The sequence below is a fragment of the Drosophila eugracilis genome, unplaced genomic scaffold, assembly GCF_018153835.1.
Source record: "Drosophila eugracilis isolate 14026-0451.02 unplaced genomic scaffold, ASM1815383v1 contig_1929, whole genome shotgun sequence".
NCBI classification, from domain to species: domain Eukaryota; kingdom Metazoa; phylum Arthropoda; class Insecta; order Diptera; family Drosophilidae; genus Drosophila; species Drosophila eugracilis.
This window is the reverse complement of record NW_024572787.1, coordinates 19,436-35,458: the sequence shown is the minus strand read 5'-3', so window position 1 is coordinate 35,458 and position 16,023 is coordinate 19,436. Positions and strand designations below refer to the sequence as shown.

General features: G+C 36.2%; 1 protein-coding gene across 2 annotated transcripts in view; it reads left to right on the top strand.

The window, feature by feature from the left end:
- Window positions 1–11,652, top strand: part of LOC108117450 (putative serine/threonine-protein kinase STE20-like) — a 60,036-nt gene extending 48,384 nt beyond the window's left edge. For both annotated transcript variants that reach the window (XM_041817822.1, XM_041817821.1), the window contains one exon: window positions 11,479–11,652. In XM_041817822.1, coding sequence (XP_041673756.1) covers window positions 11,479–11,546 — 68 coding nt within the window. In that variant the 3' untranslated portion in view covers window positions 11,547–11,652. The remainder of the gene's footprint in view (window positions 1–11,478) is intronic.
- The last annotated feature ends 4,371 nt before the right edge of the window (window positions 11,653–16,023 follow it).

Sequence of the window (16,023 nt, the reverse complement as noted above, 5' to 3'; positions counted from 1 at the left end):
TGAGATTGGCATGTTCATCTGAGAGGTCGTGTTGGTTATACTATGGGTTTCGGTCGGTTGTGGACGGAGGGCTTGCTGCGCTGGCGACACAAGGGAAGGTAGTCGATGCGTTGTTATTGTTTTTTTGTTGTAAAATATTGCGGGCTTCACGGAAGCTGCATTTCTTGCTTGTTTTTATGCAGAGAAGTTTTCTTTGGAATTGATATTTTGGGCATGTTGGAGAGGAGGCTGGATGATCGCCGCTACAGTTTGCACAAAAAATGCGAGTGCAGGGCACTGGAAGATGAGGGGAGAGGTTACAAGAAACGCAAGTTGCAGTGTTCTTGCAGTGTTTCATTGTGTGTCCCAATAGTTGACAAGACTTGCACCTCATAGGATTAGGAAAATATTCCCAAACCTTTACGGTGGGCCAAGAGACGTCAAGCTTTCTTGGTATTTTGTAGGAGTCAAAAGTAACTAATATTTTTCCAGAAGGTTTGGGTTTGCCGTCAACAATTTTCGTGAATTTGTAGACGCTGTGCACATTTTGTGACTTAAGCTTCTCTACAATTTTTAATTTGGGAATATTTATTAAGCAAGGGGCATAAATGGTGCCCTTGACAAAATTGAGGGATTGGTGGAGCTTGATCTCAACCTCAGCTATGCCAAAAAAAAATATACAAAAACACACGTGCCCGATGGAAAGAGGGGAAGCGAAAAAATAAGCGAATGGTAGGAAGGAAGAAGAAAGAAAGAAGCGAAATTGCAAAAACCACTCGATGACTGTGAGTTTTTCATATGTTTAGGAATTTTTTTGATAATCGCAAAGTCTATTAAATCGGGAAGTTTCTTTGGGTCTGCCGGCCAGTATGTTGGTGTGCCAGAAGAAACATAGTCGAGCTTGTTCTTGGCTTTGATAATTGCATTATAGAGCTGCTTTCCTCTTGGAGTCACGAAACGAGATCCCCAGTGTGTGTGCTTGGCATTGTAGTCTCCTGCTGCTATGAAGTGGTCTCCGAGTGAGTTGAAAAACTGCATAAACTCATCTTCGGCTATGGTGAAGCGTGGGGGGCAGTATACAGCGGCTAGCGTTAATTGCTTGCCAGTATTTAGGTGTATATTTATGGATGTGGCCTGTAGGTGGTTTTTAGCAAATTTCGTATGATAATGGTGCTTAATACGGCTTCTGATTAAAATTCCAGTCCGTCCGCCGTGTGCTTTACCATCTGGATGGTTTGTTCCATAGAATAAATATCCTCGAAGTTTGTTTGTGAGATGTGTTTCTGAAAGCAGCATTATGTCGATTTGATTGTCTTTTTTTTTTTTTTTTTTTTGATATAACAATACATTTATTAAACGTCAATCAGCCAACTTAATGGCTATAATACGTTGAGTACTACATAGAACAAATAACATAAATACATAACAGGAAGGAAATTAACAAATTTTTATAACTAGATAACTAGAGATCAATGCTAAATGCTAATGCTAAATTTACTGCTTTAGGACTCGAGAAATTTGGCGTCCTCTTGTCCAGAGATCGGCTGGATGCCTTCGCTTTAAACGTCTTCTTATAGTAGTGTGAGCCAGCGAGGAGGCTAGGTGGTTTGTGTGAGCTGTGAGACGATCGTTGTACCGACTCGAGTGCCTGTTTATCTGTTCCCTAATAGAGGGAATGTGGAGGTCATCTTCTAGAGCTTTGTTTCTGACGTACCAAGGCGCATTTGCAATCATGCGTAACGCCCGGTTTTGAACCCTTTGAATTTTCATGACGTTAGAATCCGAAGCCAAGCCCCATAGTTGGATGCAGTACATCATCGAGGGCACCACAATTGATTTGTACAGTAGCACTTTGTTAGCTAGGCTTAGCTTGCTCGTTGGCTTAAGCAACCAGTAGAGTTTCCTAAGCTTGGAACGACAAGTAGCTGCTATTTTCGAAGTATGCTCCACGTGAGGCGCTTATCTAAAATGAGGCCCAGGTACTGCGCCTGTGATGATTGCGGAATGATGTCGTCGTGAAGTTTGACCTCCGGAAGGGACTGCACTCTCCAAGCGAAACAGCAGTGTTGTGATTTCCTTCCATTAATCGCTATGTTCCACCTGTTGGTCCACTTGCCGTATGTGTCCAGAAATTCCTGGGTGATTCTTGATGCCTCGATACGGCAAGAGGAGTTGACTAGGAACGCCGTGTCATCGGCGCAGGTGGCCAGAAGTGTGTTTGGTTCATTCGGACAAGGCAGGTCAGAAGTGAACAGGGTATACAGCACGGGACCCAGGACACTCCCCTGTGGAACTCCAGCACGAGCAGATCTTGATCTCATCTTGATCAGATCTTGACCTCACTCCTCTTACTTCAACCATAAAACTTCGACCAAGTAAATATGATTTAAGTAAGAGGAATCGGGCAGTGATTTGATTGTCTAGTACGAAAGCTTTGTAAAATGGCTTGGCTTTCCAATGGTCGAAGCCAGCTGGGTAAATAAAGATGACATTTTTTAGTACAAATACCAAATTAAAAGACAATGTAATATTTAATTTTTTTTTGTTTTATTATTATTTTTTTCTTATAATATATAATTAAATTTAAAAAATATATTTACATACAAGTTTATAATGTGTATACTAACAATTTTAATAAAGTATTATATGTTTTTTACAATTTATTTTTGTTTAACTTATATTTACCACAATCTCGATCAAAATTAAACATTTCAAATTGAATTGACTTACAAAATAATTCTTGTTCTATGTTTACTTGCTTATCTCTAAGTTATTATATCTCTTAAAAATATATTTTCAAGTTCTAAGAAATTGATACAATCCACAATGATCATCGTGATTTAACATTGTAAACTCTGTTTCATTATGTTTATGTTTTCTTTTACTATCATTAGCACATAAATATTTTGTTTGCCCTTGATCTAAACATTGTCCTACTACCATATAGTGGAGTTCCAGGGAGTTATAATGATCCGTAGTTAAATTCCTGGAACTCACACCTTTTACTTTATTATAAGAGTTTTCAACTTTATTTACTTTATAACTATAAACTTTGGAGCATAGACCTATAAATTCACTCATTAGTTTTCCATTCAACTCATCTTTAAAATATCCTAACCTCTTTTTATTAGCTTTTTTTAAATTATTTAAATCAATTCCTCCATCAAAATAATCGGATGTATCAAATTTTGATTCAATATCACCACGAATATCCTTATAAAAATCATCAGCTTTTAAAGTATAGATGTATGAGTCTGTATCCATGTAATTTAAAACTAAATTTTCTTGAAATTTGGGTTTCATGTATTGGTAATGAAAATCATACATTTTCCACTTTGATAATTCCAATACAGCAAAACCCAAATACATTGGCTTATCAAATACCACAGAAAGTTTTTTCATTTCATTCATTCATTAATTTAGAAAAATCTTTTTCAAATTTATTCTTGGCATTGTGTCTATGTAAAGTATTTAAGTCAATATAAGTCTTTAGCCAAGGTTTTTGTAAAAAGCGAACCCCTCTATGAATCTTTTTTAATATTAACACAATGCATTGCTGCAAATTTTTATAATGGATTACATAATTTTTTTTTAACAGACAAAACGGAAAATCATGTGTATCATGAAGGCGATAGGGGTAAATTAGGTCTACTTCCAGAAATATCTATGCTCACTATCAATAGGTACGTTATTAATATCAAAATTTTTTAAGTCATTGGGGGACAACCATTCAAACCCTTTATATGGAAGAGGTTGTGACATTGCCCAACCATATAAATTGATGATTCCTTTGTTGGATCATAATCTGTTGAGTATTTGTTATTTTCCTTTGTATATCTATGGCAACATTGTACTAAGCCCCCTCGAATGCTATTTTGAATAAATCTATACATATCGATATCTACTAATAACTCTAGTTGAAAATTTGTGGTCTTTAACATGGCTGTCCAAGATAGACCTGGTTTAGTAAAAAACTGAGTAACTGGTCTAAACATGTTTTTCTAAAATTTTCAAATATATCAGTCAATAGGAAAACATCAGTTTTTAAATACAAATCTAGATAATCGTTTAGACTTGAACAAGAAAATTGTGACCAGACATTATGTGGGTGTTCATAATCATCTTGAGAGCATTCGTTTTCTGTCAAGTTAGTATAGAATGCTGTTCTTGAGTTTCCTCAACTCGACTAGCTGAATCTAAATATTCATAAGGAAGGACACACACATAAGCTTGAATTCTTTTTCATTTTTGAAAAATGTTGTTACTGTATTTAACTGATCATCAATTAAGTTAAAAGCAAGTGTATCTAAACCTGATGGCATAAATCTGAATGTGTCAAGAAACCGAATTTCGTAAGTGTGTCCATTTGAAGTTTTTATGGTTTTGGACACCGAAATATATTGTTCTTTATATACTAGGATTGCTTTAATACTACCAGGAATTTTAGTCAAGTCTTCAATAAATAAATGACAATCATATTTAGAAAAATTATGGAAAAACACTGGTATAAATTTACATAGTTTATACTCCACGTTACATTTAGAATGAGCTGCACCCCTAAATAAACCTGTTAAATGGCAATAATCCCTAACTCTTTCATTTAATAATATTTTTTGCAAATATGTCAATTTAACGAATCTTGAAATTCAATGGTTTAATTTTATACAAGTACTCATCACTCAGTTTTGATAAATCTTGTACAAGAGAGTCAACAAAATTTTATCCTGCGTTACTACCTGTTTTAAAAAACAATAATTGCGGGTCTCAATATAGACCCTCCCTAAAAAGTGTTTGGTGTCATTGGAAAGTATTTTCAAGCCCTTTCCAATGGTATGCTTTATACGATTGTAAGTTAAAAATTGCAACTCTTTTTTAAAACAGTTAAAAATAAATTTCCACACCTCCGCACAAGAAGATATCAGCACACACTTGAGGGTTGGGGTGAGTTCGCAAGCAGACCTGAGTGCAGACTAGAGGGTAGGGGTGAGTTCCCAGGTGGACTCACTCAAGAGATAGCAAAGGGTCAGGTCTTTCAGAAAACCAATGAAGGGAGGATCTTATAGAATACCTGACTCAGGCGCACACATACATACCGAATATCCGTGCATAAGTATTTTAAAATCAATTCAGCAAAATGTAAAACTTATGTATTATAATCAGCCTATTTCCTATGTTCTAGCTACTAGAAATATCTTAGAAACATGTTCTCAGAAATCAATTACTGCAACGTTACACTCCTTGTATCCCTTTTCTCCTTACTTATTGAAATATAAAAAATCTGAAATTTGAATAAACTACTTGAAACATTGAATTATACTTGACTATGCACTTGACAATTTTATTATGGTGCGTCCATGAACGTATATCGGTTCTCCATATCGTCACATTTTATTATAATAACCATAAGCTATAGGTATATGAGAGTTTAAATTAAATAATTTCGGGCTTACTTCAATATTTCTCGGCTCCAGTACACATTCAAAGTCAGCGTAACCGACGACCGGCACCTCAAACTGCTTGCGGTATTGGGTAAACTCCAGAGTTCGCTTGTGTAATTCCGGTAGCCTGGAGACTTTTCCGCTACAAACAGTTTTATGTCTTAGAGCAGCATCCTCAGATCCACAGAAATTCAAGCAAACATTACACAGCCATTGTGAACTGTTCTGTGAGACCCCTTTTGCCTTGTTAAATTAAATATATAAATATATATATAAATATATATGATACATACCTTGAAATATTTTTAATGAACATATAATATCTATTTTCGCCAAAAACAGTATGTTAACGTGACATGGTTTTTCAATCTCCGATTGAAACAGCGGCCCAATTATTTGTTTGGTGTCTTCATTATACCCAGAGATGTTTATACTCAAGTAGAGATTATTCTTTAAAAAATGTTTCACACATTTTGTTTCCATAGAGAAATTTAGATTGGTGAAATCTAATATTAATCCATTGTTCAAGTTACATTAAATTAGGGGTATAGAATTTTAAGTTGGCATACTGTTCAAGATGGCCACCGATTTTACAGCTGTCAAGTGATTTATTCCCAGTTTGGTTTGGCAATTCATCATAAATAGACTCACTCGAAAATAATGATTTATTGAAAGACATGATCATTCATTCATCGTTGTTTTATTGAAATTTAAAGTTATACTTTTTCAAAATTTCCGTGAAGGTAAGCTGGTAATTAACAATATTTTTGATTTGAGAAAACATAAAATATGTATGAATTCTGTTGACGAATATAATTTTAAAGCCGACAGAGTCTGGGAATGGGTATTTTGTAATGTAATTATACCCGTTACTCGTATGGAAAAAGGGTATACTAGGTTCGTCGAAAAGTATGTAACAGATAGAAGGAAGCGTTTGCGACCCTATAAAATATATATATTCTTGATCAGGATCAATAGCGAAGTCGATTGAGCCATGTCCGTCTGTCCGTATGACCACTGAGATCACAGGAACTATAAGAGATGGGAAGTTGAGATTGCATGAAGATTCTTTGAGGTCTAAACGCAGCGCAAGTTTATTTCAGCAGTCCACTCTAACGCCCACAAATCATGAAAAACAAAAATCTTTGAAATCTCAGGAACTGTTAGAGCTAGAAAGTTGAAATTTAGTTTGTTTAGCCAGCCACATATCCGGCCACACCCACTCTTACGCCCATCAAGCTCGAATGACGGTTTTCTCCTTTTGTAGAAAAACTGATATCTCGGTAAATATAATATATGTGATAGAAAGTTCGGATTAAACATGTATTAATTTTTGGTACCCCTAATGCACATTGTTTTTTCCGATCACGCCACGCCCACAAAAGGCAATAAAACTAAAAATGCGAAAATCTCGGGAACTATAAGAGGTAGAAAGTGGTGCTTAAGAATACGTATTCAAGAGATGCCCCTGAAACTTTACCTTAGTGTTTATCCGGCCACGCCCACTCTAACGCCCACAAACCGCGGAAAACTCTGGCGTCCATAATGATATAGTGTATGTCTTCGTTTGACCTTGTATAACATAATTTTGCCAATATTTATCGATTTACCAAAGTTTTTTTTAATCGGAACATTATTTTGCTATTTATGAAGAAATTTAGGTTTAGGTTTTAGGGCAGTGTCGTTACTATCAATTCCTCAACATTCTTTTTCTGACAATAGGTGGCGCTTGGGGAATTTCCACTAGCAAAATGAATATTTTGAAATTATGTAAAACTGTAGCGGGTATCTTCGCTTCCTCTTGTTACAATCATTGTATTATTATATTTACTTTGTTATAGGCATTTGCAAAAAGGATTACGGGTATTGGTGAATTCCATTTTTAAGTGGTAAAGGTTGGGATTGTATGTTTTGAATTTGAACACAGATTTTTCGGTTAGTTAGAAAGTTTATTTAATATTTTATAATTTTAATCCTAATTTCGAATTAACGAGTTCATCTATGATTGTGTGAATTCCTATTTTGTCAAATGCTTTTGAGATATCTACTGAAATTATTGAAAGGTGACTTTTTCTGGATAGGGTGGTGGTATTCAGATAATCTAGTGTTGCTAGAGAGTCTGATACCGATTTTTCCTTTCTGAAGCACATTTGACGAGTATCGTGTAGCTGGCTATTGTTAACTAGCCACCATAGTCTTTAAGATAATATTTTATCCATTACTGTGGATAGATAGCTATTTAAAGATATTGTTTTAGAGTTTAAGTAGCCTTTGCTTTACCGAATCTGGTAGATTTTTAATCGTTGGGTAACTGATGCGGTCCTACCTGGTGTTTTCCCTTTAAGTTTGATTATGGCGCATTTTAATTTAATAATAGAAATATCGGATTTTTAGGGTTGGGTTTGCGAGGATGTACTGTGGGAGAAATTGTAGTTTATGTCTTCTTTGTTTGATCTAAAAGTAGGGTGGAAGTTATTATTAAGTTATGCATTTGACCAAAATTCACATAGTGCTTTGGAGGTGTCATATTTGTTTGTACGGGTTGGGTATCGAATGTATTACTAGGGTTAATAAGGAAATAAATCTGGCTGTTAGTTTTCAGGAAACAGAATCTATTGAATTTTATCCATATTGTTGGAATTGGAGTTTGTTTGTTTGGATTTATGTCTTAGGTAAATTCTTGCAAGGCTTTCCGTTTTTTTGCATTATTTCTCGTTTGTGTATTTCGTTGGCTTTTTTGTAAGTTATACATTGGTTGTATTTATATTGCGACACATGTTTTGCCAGGCTAATCAGTTCATTCATTTTCAAAAAGTTGAATTGAGATCGGGAAGTGTTTTCCTCGTGAGTAATTATTTTGTGATTCCCAACTTTTGTACCAGCTGTTAAAATCGTCTGTTATTAGAATAGGGGCGTAAATAAAATTGTAAGTGTCTTGTAATTCTTGTAGAGTGAATGGTTTGTTAGGAAGGATATAACTGGAAGTTATAGGAAATTTGATTTTAGAATGTACGGTTACGGCGATTGAGCCAAAGCTTATATTGCGGATTTGGTTCCGCCATAAGGGTTTTTCGAGTTATTTATGTGGTAGAGGGTGAAGTTTATTGAGATGGGAATATTATTTGTAGAGTTGAGGTGTGCATCTTGAATGGATATTCTTTTACGGTTGTGATTTTTATGAGTATTTGTAGGTGGTTATAATTATTGAGGTATCCATTTCATTTAATTGTAATATTTTTACCATATTAAAATAATTTTGTTTAGTATATTTTGAATAATTTCATAGGCCTAAATCTTCATCAGTACTCATTGTTTACTTATTTGCAGATATTTTGCTTTTAGTTTTCTTACCACTTTTAGTTTTTTGGTTGTTGTTTTTTTCTCTTGATTTCAATGTAGTACTCAACGTATTTGTTTTAGCTGAGAGTATTTTAAGTTTTAGTTCGTCGAAAATTTGTTTAAATTCGTTATATAGAATGCGGCCTGTCTTGTGGTCCACTTCTTGGGTTGTTTTGATAGCAGTCAGTTCTTTTACTGGTTATACTGGTTTGGGTATTGGTGCATGGTTCGTTGTTTGTTGTGTGCATTTTTTCTGAGCAATTAGCGCATGTTTTAGGGCTTTTACAGTAAGCGGAGGGGTGTCCCGATCTAAGGCAGTTGAAGCATCTCATTGGAGGTGGAATGTATGGTCGTAGATTAACTACTTCATAATTTGCCGGGGAGGGTAATTGTTGCTTGTTAATTGTTGTTGTTGTTAGTACAATAAGGCTACTTTCTGTCGTTTTATTTGGATCGTTGTTGTCTTTTTTTTAGTATTTTACGGATGTCAATAACATTTTGAGGTTTTAGATTATTCAAAATTTCTTGTTCGTCGATATTCCGTAGATCATTGAAGTAGATAATGCCTTTGGAGTAGTTCAGAGTTTTGTGTTCTTCAGCGTGGACCGGGAAGTTGTGAGATGACTGTATTTTAAGTAGTTTCTGTGCTTTTATATAGTTTTTTGTTTTGATAATAAGGGTTTCAGATCTAGTTTTCTTACAAGTTTCGACTGCTCCCTTACAGGCGAAGTCAACCACTTTTTTTATTATAAACGGTGATATTTTTTCAAAAGTTTCATTGTCGGTTCTACTTACAATAATATATTTTGGTTCACTTGTTATCAAGTTTATCTTTCTCAATGGACGGTCGTGTGGTCGAGACAATGCGGTGTTTTTGGGCTCGGACCCTGCCACGTGTAAGAAGGTTCACTTGTTCTTCGTGTTTTTCTTTCATGTGTAATTGTGTACGAAGTAGTCGCGAATCGGGTGATCTATTTATAGATTAAATTGATAAGCTGTCGCTTTGAGCGGAAGTAAGTCACACGTCTTAATCTTTGAAGCTCAGAGTGAAACTGATGAATAGATAAATTTATTTTATATAATATACTATAAACAAGAGGAAACGCTATAGTCGAGTGCCGCGAGAAATGGCTAGCAGATTGGCGCATAAAGGCTAACGAGCAAAACAATAAACACGTCACCTTTGCTCTAAACAGACAAACTTGCATCCCACTGTCTCTGAACAACATCTATATTCCACAAACAACTGAAGTACCATATCTTAGAGTCCACCTCGACAGAAGGCATACTTGGCGAAAACACATCGAAGCTAAAAGAACACAACTTAAATTAAAAGCAAGCCTACATTGGTTAATAAATGCCCGTTCTCCGCAAAAAATGGACTACAAGATTCTTCTGTACAACGCAGTTCTCAAGCCAATTTGGAAATATGGCTCCGAGCCATGGGGAATCGCATGCAATATAAAAGTAATACAGCGAGCTCAATCACAGACACTGAGAACTATAATTGGTGCACCGTGATACATATGGAATGAAAACATTCACATAGATTTTAATGTGGGATATGTTAAAGAAGAATTAGAAAATGTAAAAGCAAAATATACGATCAAGCTAAAGCTTGAGCGGTCTCTATCATGTAACACTAGCAACTCACGATTGAGGAGAAAAGATCACCCCACCCACCAACAACAGCTGGGCCGTTCTCTTAAAAACACTTAATTTTAAACTTATGTATTAGGCTAAGATTTGAATACTTATCGTCAGTCTTGAAGAGAAAAGATTTGATAAATAAATACCGTAATAAAAAAAAAAAACAAGAGGAAACGCTATAGTCAGTTGCCGCGACTATAAGTTACCCTTTACTGTTTTACACAATTTTAAAATATTCATTTTGCTAGTGGAAATTCACAAGGCGCCACCTATTGTCAGAGAAAGCATGTTGAGCAACTGATAGTGACGTCACTGCCCATGTGTGACCTTATAACATAAATTTCTTCATAAATAGCGAAATATTGTTCCGATTTAAAAAACCTTCGGTAAATCTATAGATATAAACAGAAATAAGTTATACAAGGTCAAACGAAGGCATTCAAATTAATATTATAGAAGCCACAGTCTTTAGCGGTTTGTGGGCGTTAGAGTGGGCGGGCCGGATGAAAACTCGTGACAAGTTGCAGTGGCATCTCTAAAATACGTTGTCTTAAGCCTAACTTTCTAGCTAGATTTTTAGCATTTTAGCATTTATGTTATTGCATTTTTGGTTTTCTGGGTCGGCCACAAACGTTAGGGAGGCTAGATGGAAAAAAAAACAATTTGCATTTGGGGCATCATTAAATCTACATGATTAGTCCGCACTTTCTTTCTCTTATAATTACCGAGATATCAGCTTTTCAAAAAAAATGCAAAAACCTGGTATTTAGGTGCAAAGTCTTGTGAAGTAAGGAGAGATCCGCCTGTCTGCCCTATGAAAGTGAATATCTCGGGGAAAATAAGACGTCCTGAATTTAGTTAGTAGTAGCTTAACTGTCTTCCAACCACACATAATTTTTTTATTCAGAACAGTTTTAAAATGTTATGATGAAATTCGATGTTATTTGGTATTTTAATATTTATTTAAATTTTATGTTATTTATTTTAACTGTTCCCCAACAAAGGAAATCTTATAGTCAATGAAGGTTTATTCTTGTTCTAATTTAATAATATGAATTTTTTCCATTTTCAGATAAAACAGTTCATGGCGACGGCAAACATATCAAGAACAATAATGGGAGAACGATATGGAATTTTTAAAACATTGTGTGCTGTATGAAATTCCGAACTTGTTTTTTAATTTTGATTAAACTTCTTAAAATTTTTTTTCTTCTGCGCATCAGAAACCATTTTATTGCATCCGAAACCAACGTATTTCATTTTGAGTTAAAAAAAATTAAATTTACACAACTGATACAATTTAAAATTTATAGTACTGAGCGAAGTCAAACATACAAATACAAAAATGCACTAAAATAGAAGTGGGGTTTTCAATGACTTATGTTAGCTTACGTTACATCGTGGCTGATGTGAGTATTTTGTAAGCTTTAGTCTTAACTTACTTAACCTTTGTTAGCTGTATTATTATTATTATTTTTATTGCTTCTTACTTTTCTGCAAAAAACAATTTTCTTGATGGGCATAAATTATTTGAATTCTCCCGAACAGCTTAGAGGTTGGCTATTAACAATATCTTGGACGAACTCTCGGAAACTATAAGACTTTTTTTAACTAAGCATACGTATTCTAAAGAAGTCACCACAGCTTAAGGTGACTTTCGAAAAGAAAAAATCACGGCACGCGAATACATATTTATATCAGTTACTCGTAGTGCAAAAGGATATTTTGGATTTGTTGAAAAGTATGTAACAGGTAGAAGGAAACGTTTCCGACCTCACAAAGTATATATATTCTTTGATCAGGATCAATTGCAAAGTCGATTGAGCCATGTACATCTATCCGTCTGTCTGTCAGACCGTATGTCCGTCAGTTTGTCTGTCCGTATGCACGCTGAGATCTTAGGAACGATAAAAGATACAAACTTGAGATTAAGCATATTTTTACAACCCTTTTAAGCCCAAAACTCGAAAGTGGCAATTATTATTATTATAATGTATGTTTTCGTTTGACCTTGTATAAAATTTTTTTGTCAATATCTATCCAATTACCATAATATTTTTCCAATCGGAACATGATTTCCCTATTTATAAAGAAATTTGGGTTACATGCTTTTTTGACAAAAGGTGGTGCTTTGTCCATTTCCACTAGCAAAATGAATATTTAAAATTTATGTAAAGCAGTAACGGGTATCTTACATTCGCGGCACTCGACTATAGCGTTTCTTGTATTTTTTCACTTGCTGCTTATTTATTGAATGTTCTCTTGTGGGAGACTAAAAATAGGTTATCAAATCTTAAGTGTAAACAAAAACCTAACTAAATAGTTGACAGCTGTTATAACAGGTGCCTCAATTATTTTTATTTCTGGGCATTGAAATCGCTGCGTTGCAGTCGAGTGCTGTCTGAGATCATATTCGTTTTTTTTTTCTTCGGTAGGTCTCTTTGAAACTATAGTTTGCCTATTAGAATAGTGTTGTAGTCTAATCGTGTCAGTTGTAGTTTTTTACATTCAATATGTATCGCCATGTTAGACGTCTATCCAGGTAGACATCTACATAATTTATTTCGCTAACTTGCAGGATTTGGGTGTTCTTCGAGGTTATCGGCGGGCATGTCTGCATGTCTTGGTTACAATAATGCGACTCAAGTCAAATATGCGCCGTTTTGTTAGATAGAAGCATAGAAGCTCGCTTCCCTATTGGCAAAAAACTCGGAGAGCCAATTTTCACAGGCCTCTCTTGTAGCCAACTTCAGACTACCAAGCGCGTTCGCCACGGACAGAAACAGGTGGTAATCACTTGGTGCGAGATCCGAACTATACGGTGGATGCAAAAGAACCTGCCATCCGAGCTCCCGGAGCTTCTGGCGCGTCACTAAAGATGTGTGTGGCCTGGCGTTGTCCTGGTGGAAGACAATTTGGCGTCTGTTGATCAAAGATGGCCTCTTCTGCATGAGTGCTGTCTTCAAGCGGTCCAGTTGTTGGCAGTACAGGTCCGAATTGAGCGTTTGGCCATTGAGGACCAGCTCATAGTGGATTATTCCCTGCCAAACCCACCAAACACACAGAAGAACCTTCCTGGCCGTCAATCCAGGCTTGGCCACCGTCTGGGCCGCTTCACCGCTTTTCGACCACGACCATTTGCGCCTTACGTTATCGTAAGTGACCCACTTTTCATCGCCAGTCACATTACTCCTCAGAAACGGGTCGATTTTGTTGCGATTTAGAAGCGATTAGCATGCGATGATACTACATAAACTGCACAAATTTTATTAACGGCTTGAGATGCATTTTTGCCTTTATCGTAGTAGTACTGTAAAATATGCCGTATTTTCTCTTTATTTTGGTCCATGATTGCGACGCCATAACTCACGAACGACTTAAAAGGAAAGACAATCAATCAAACATGTGTTAGTGCGTGAAATGAGCTTTCCAAAACGGTATAGTATGACCTGATGCGACGAATAAAACAAGAACTACGCGCTTTCAGCGCCAACTAGCGAAAATACCGCAAGACTTTTTTGACAACCTAATATGTTTGCCATTTTGTTCGTTGATTTTACCTCGTTGATTTTGCTTCCCTAGTTCCTCTGTAGGACAAGTTTGGAATTTCGAACGGCTCAGAATGGCGGATTCGTCAGCAAACATGGATGTAGTTAGACACTCGCTTGTGGGGTGTCAGCCCAGGGTACTACCTTGAGGCACTCCAGCCTCTGTAGTATAGGAATCCGATGTTGTTGCTTTGCATCTTACCGAAAACGATCTTTAATATATGTAGATAGGACTCAAATTAGTTTTTGCATATTTTTTGTATGCAGTATGTCAGACTCTGTCAAACGCTTGGTTTGCTGGTTTCCCAGGCCCTATGCAGGCGAATTTTCTTCAGAACAAGCTGTTCTATCAGAAGATTAATTGGGTAGGTGTTGAAATTGTTTCTGCTTCGACAAAAACTGATTCCAGATCGATAGTAGAGTCCGACAATGTCAATGGGTCAAAGTCATGGTGCGTACTCACATATTTCTTGTATTTTATCCGGTTGTTGTGTGCGACATCAGCGTTTGTGGGTTGTTCCTGATTTCGGGGCTATGTAGAAGCGTTACTAGTATAGGAGAGTGATCAGGTGCAGATATTTAGCAGTTATTAGATTACGTGGAATGTATTCGGTCACACTAAAGTCGATTAAATCAGCCAGTTTTCTGGGGTCTGCTAGCTAGTAGATTGAGCTATCCGGAGGTATGCAGTAAAGTTTCTTTACCAGATTTATTATTGCATTACATAACTGTTTGTCTCCAGCTACTAAAAATTGGTTTCAGAAAGAGTGGAGGAAGTCCATAAATTGTGAGATTTTAAAGCTAGGCGAATAGTAATAGTCTTATATCCTGCAATAGTCTTATACCCGCTGTGTAACTGTGATCAGTCATCGGTGTGGCTTGTAAATAGTTCGTTGAAAAACTTAGGTGAAAATGGAGCTTAACGCGGTCTTTCATTAAAATGCCGGTACCATGCGCATTGTCGTCCGGATGGTCGGTTCTGTTTAGCGTATAGACTCTTATAAGAAAGTTGTAAATAGTGTTTAAACGTGTTTTTGGAAGCAGCATAACGTCGATGTGATTTTCCTGAAGGTCTTGTTTTTTTCCAGTTTGTGCCTTGAAATGCAGTTGACTTTCCATATTGTTATTCGAACATCCGGTATTGATTACATTGATTTGTGGGACGCCAGCATCTGTATTAAGTTCATTTTAATTTGCATCACATTTTGCACGGTGGTTTTCATTAGACGACATTAATTCAATCACGCTCTTTTACAGGCTGACTATCATGGATTCGATGTTGATTTGGTAGCTTTCCGTGACTTGATTGCTGCTTCTTTGGAGAAGATTAATTCCGGTGGTATTTTAGATTGAACAAAACAATTTTACTTGTTTACAGAACGTGCCGATGTACGGCACATCGATGTACATCGATGTCACTCGCTGCATTCGGCTCTTGAGATCATTGTACACGGGGCAGCTGGTGGTTTCCTCCGTAGTTTCCACAGGTGTTTCGAAACAGACTGTCTCGAGAATTTTCCCATTTGTAATATTGTTGACAAGTGCAATGGAGATTTTCTCTGAAATAAATTGGTAGGGGCTTTGTTTTATTTTGGGCCAAAGAGAGAGTGTATTTCTCACTCGTTTTTTGCGCTTTCTGATATTTGCAATTTTTAGATTTAAAGTAGCGTTTTTTCGCAATCATTTCGAGGCTATTTCGCACAGCTGAACGTACCATATGCCGCGGTGCAAGTTTTTGTGAAGTAGGGAAAGATCCGATTTCTCGGAAAAAAGGAGACGCCCTGGATTTAGTTAAAAGTAGTTTAACTATCTAGAAACCACAAATAATTTTTTTTGTTAGAACAGTTTTAAAATTTATAATATGATGAAATTTGATGTCTTATTCTCGTTCTTATATAATATTTTTTCTTCTGATGGCAGATAAAACCGTTAGTGGCGGAGCTGAACCCACTAGGTCTGCTGCTGCAAGCAGGGAGCGGATGCTGCGGAGATGAGCAGAGGTAACCTGTCAAGAAATGGAGGTCCTGCATCATAGTCTGTGATGCGGACTGAAGACTCAACGATTATCA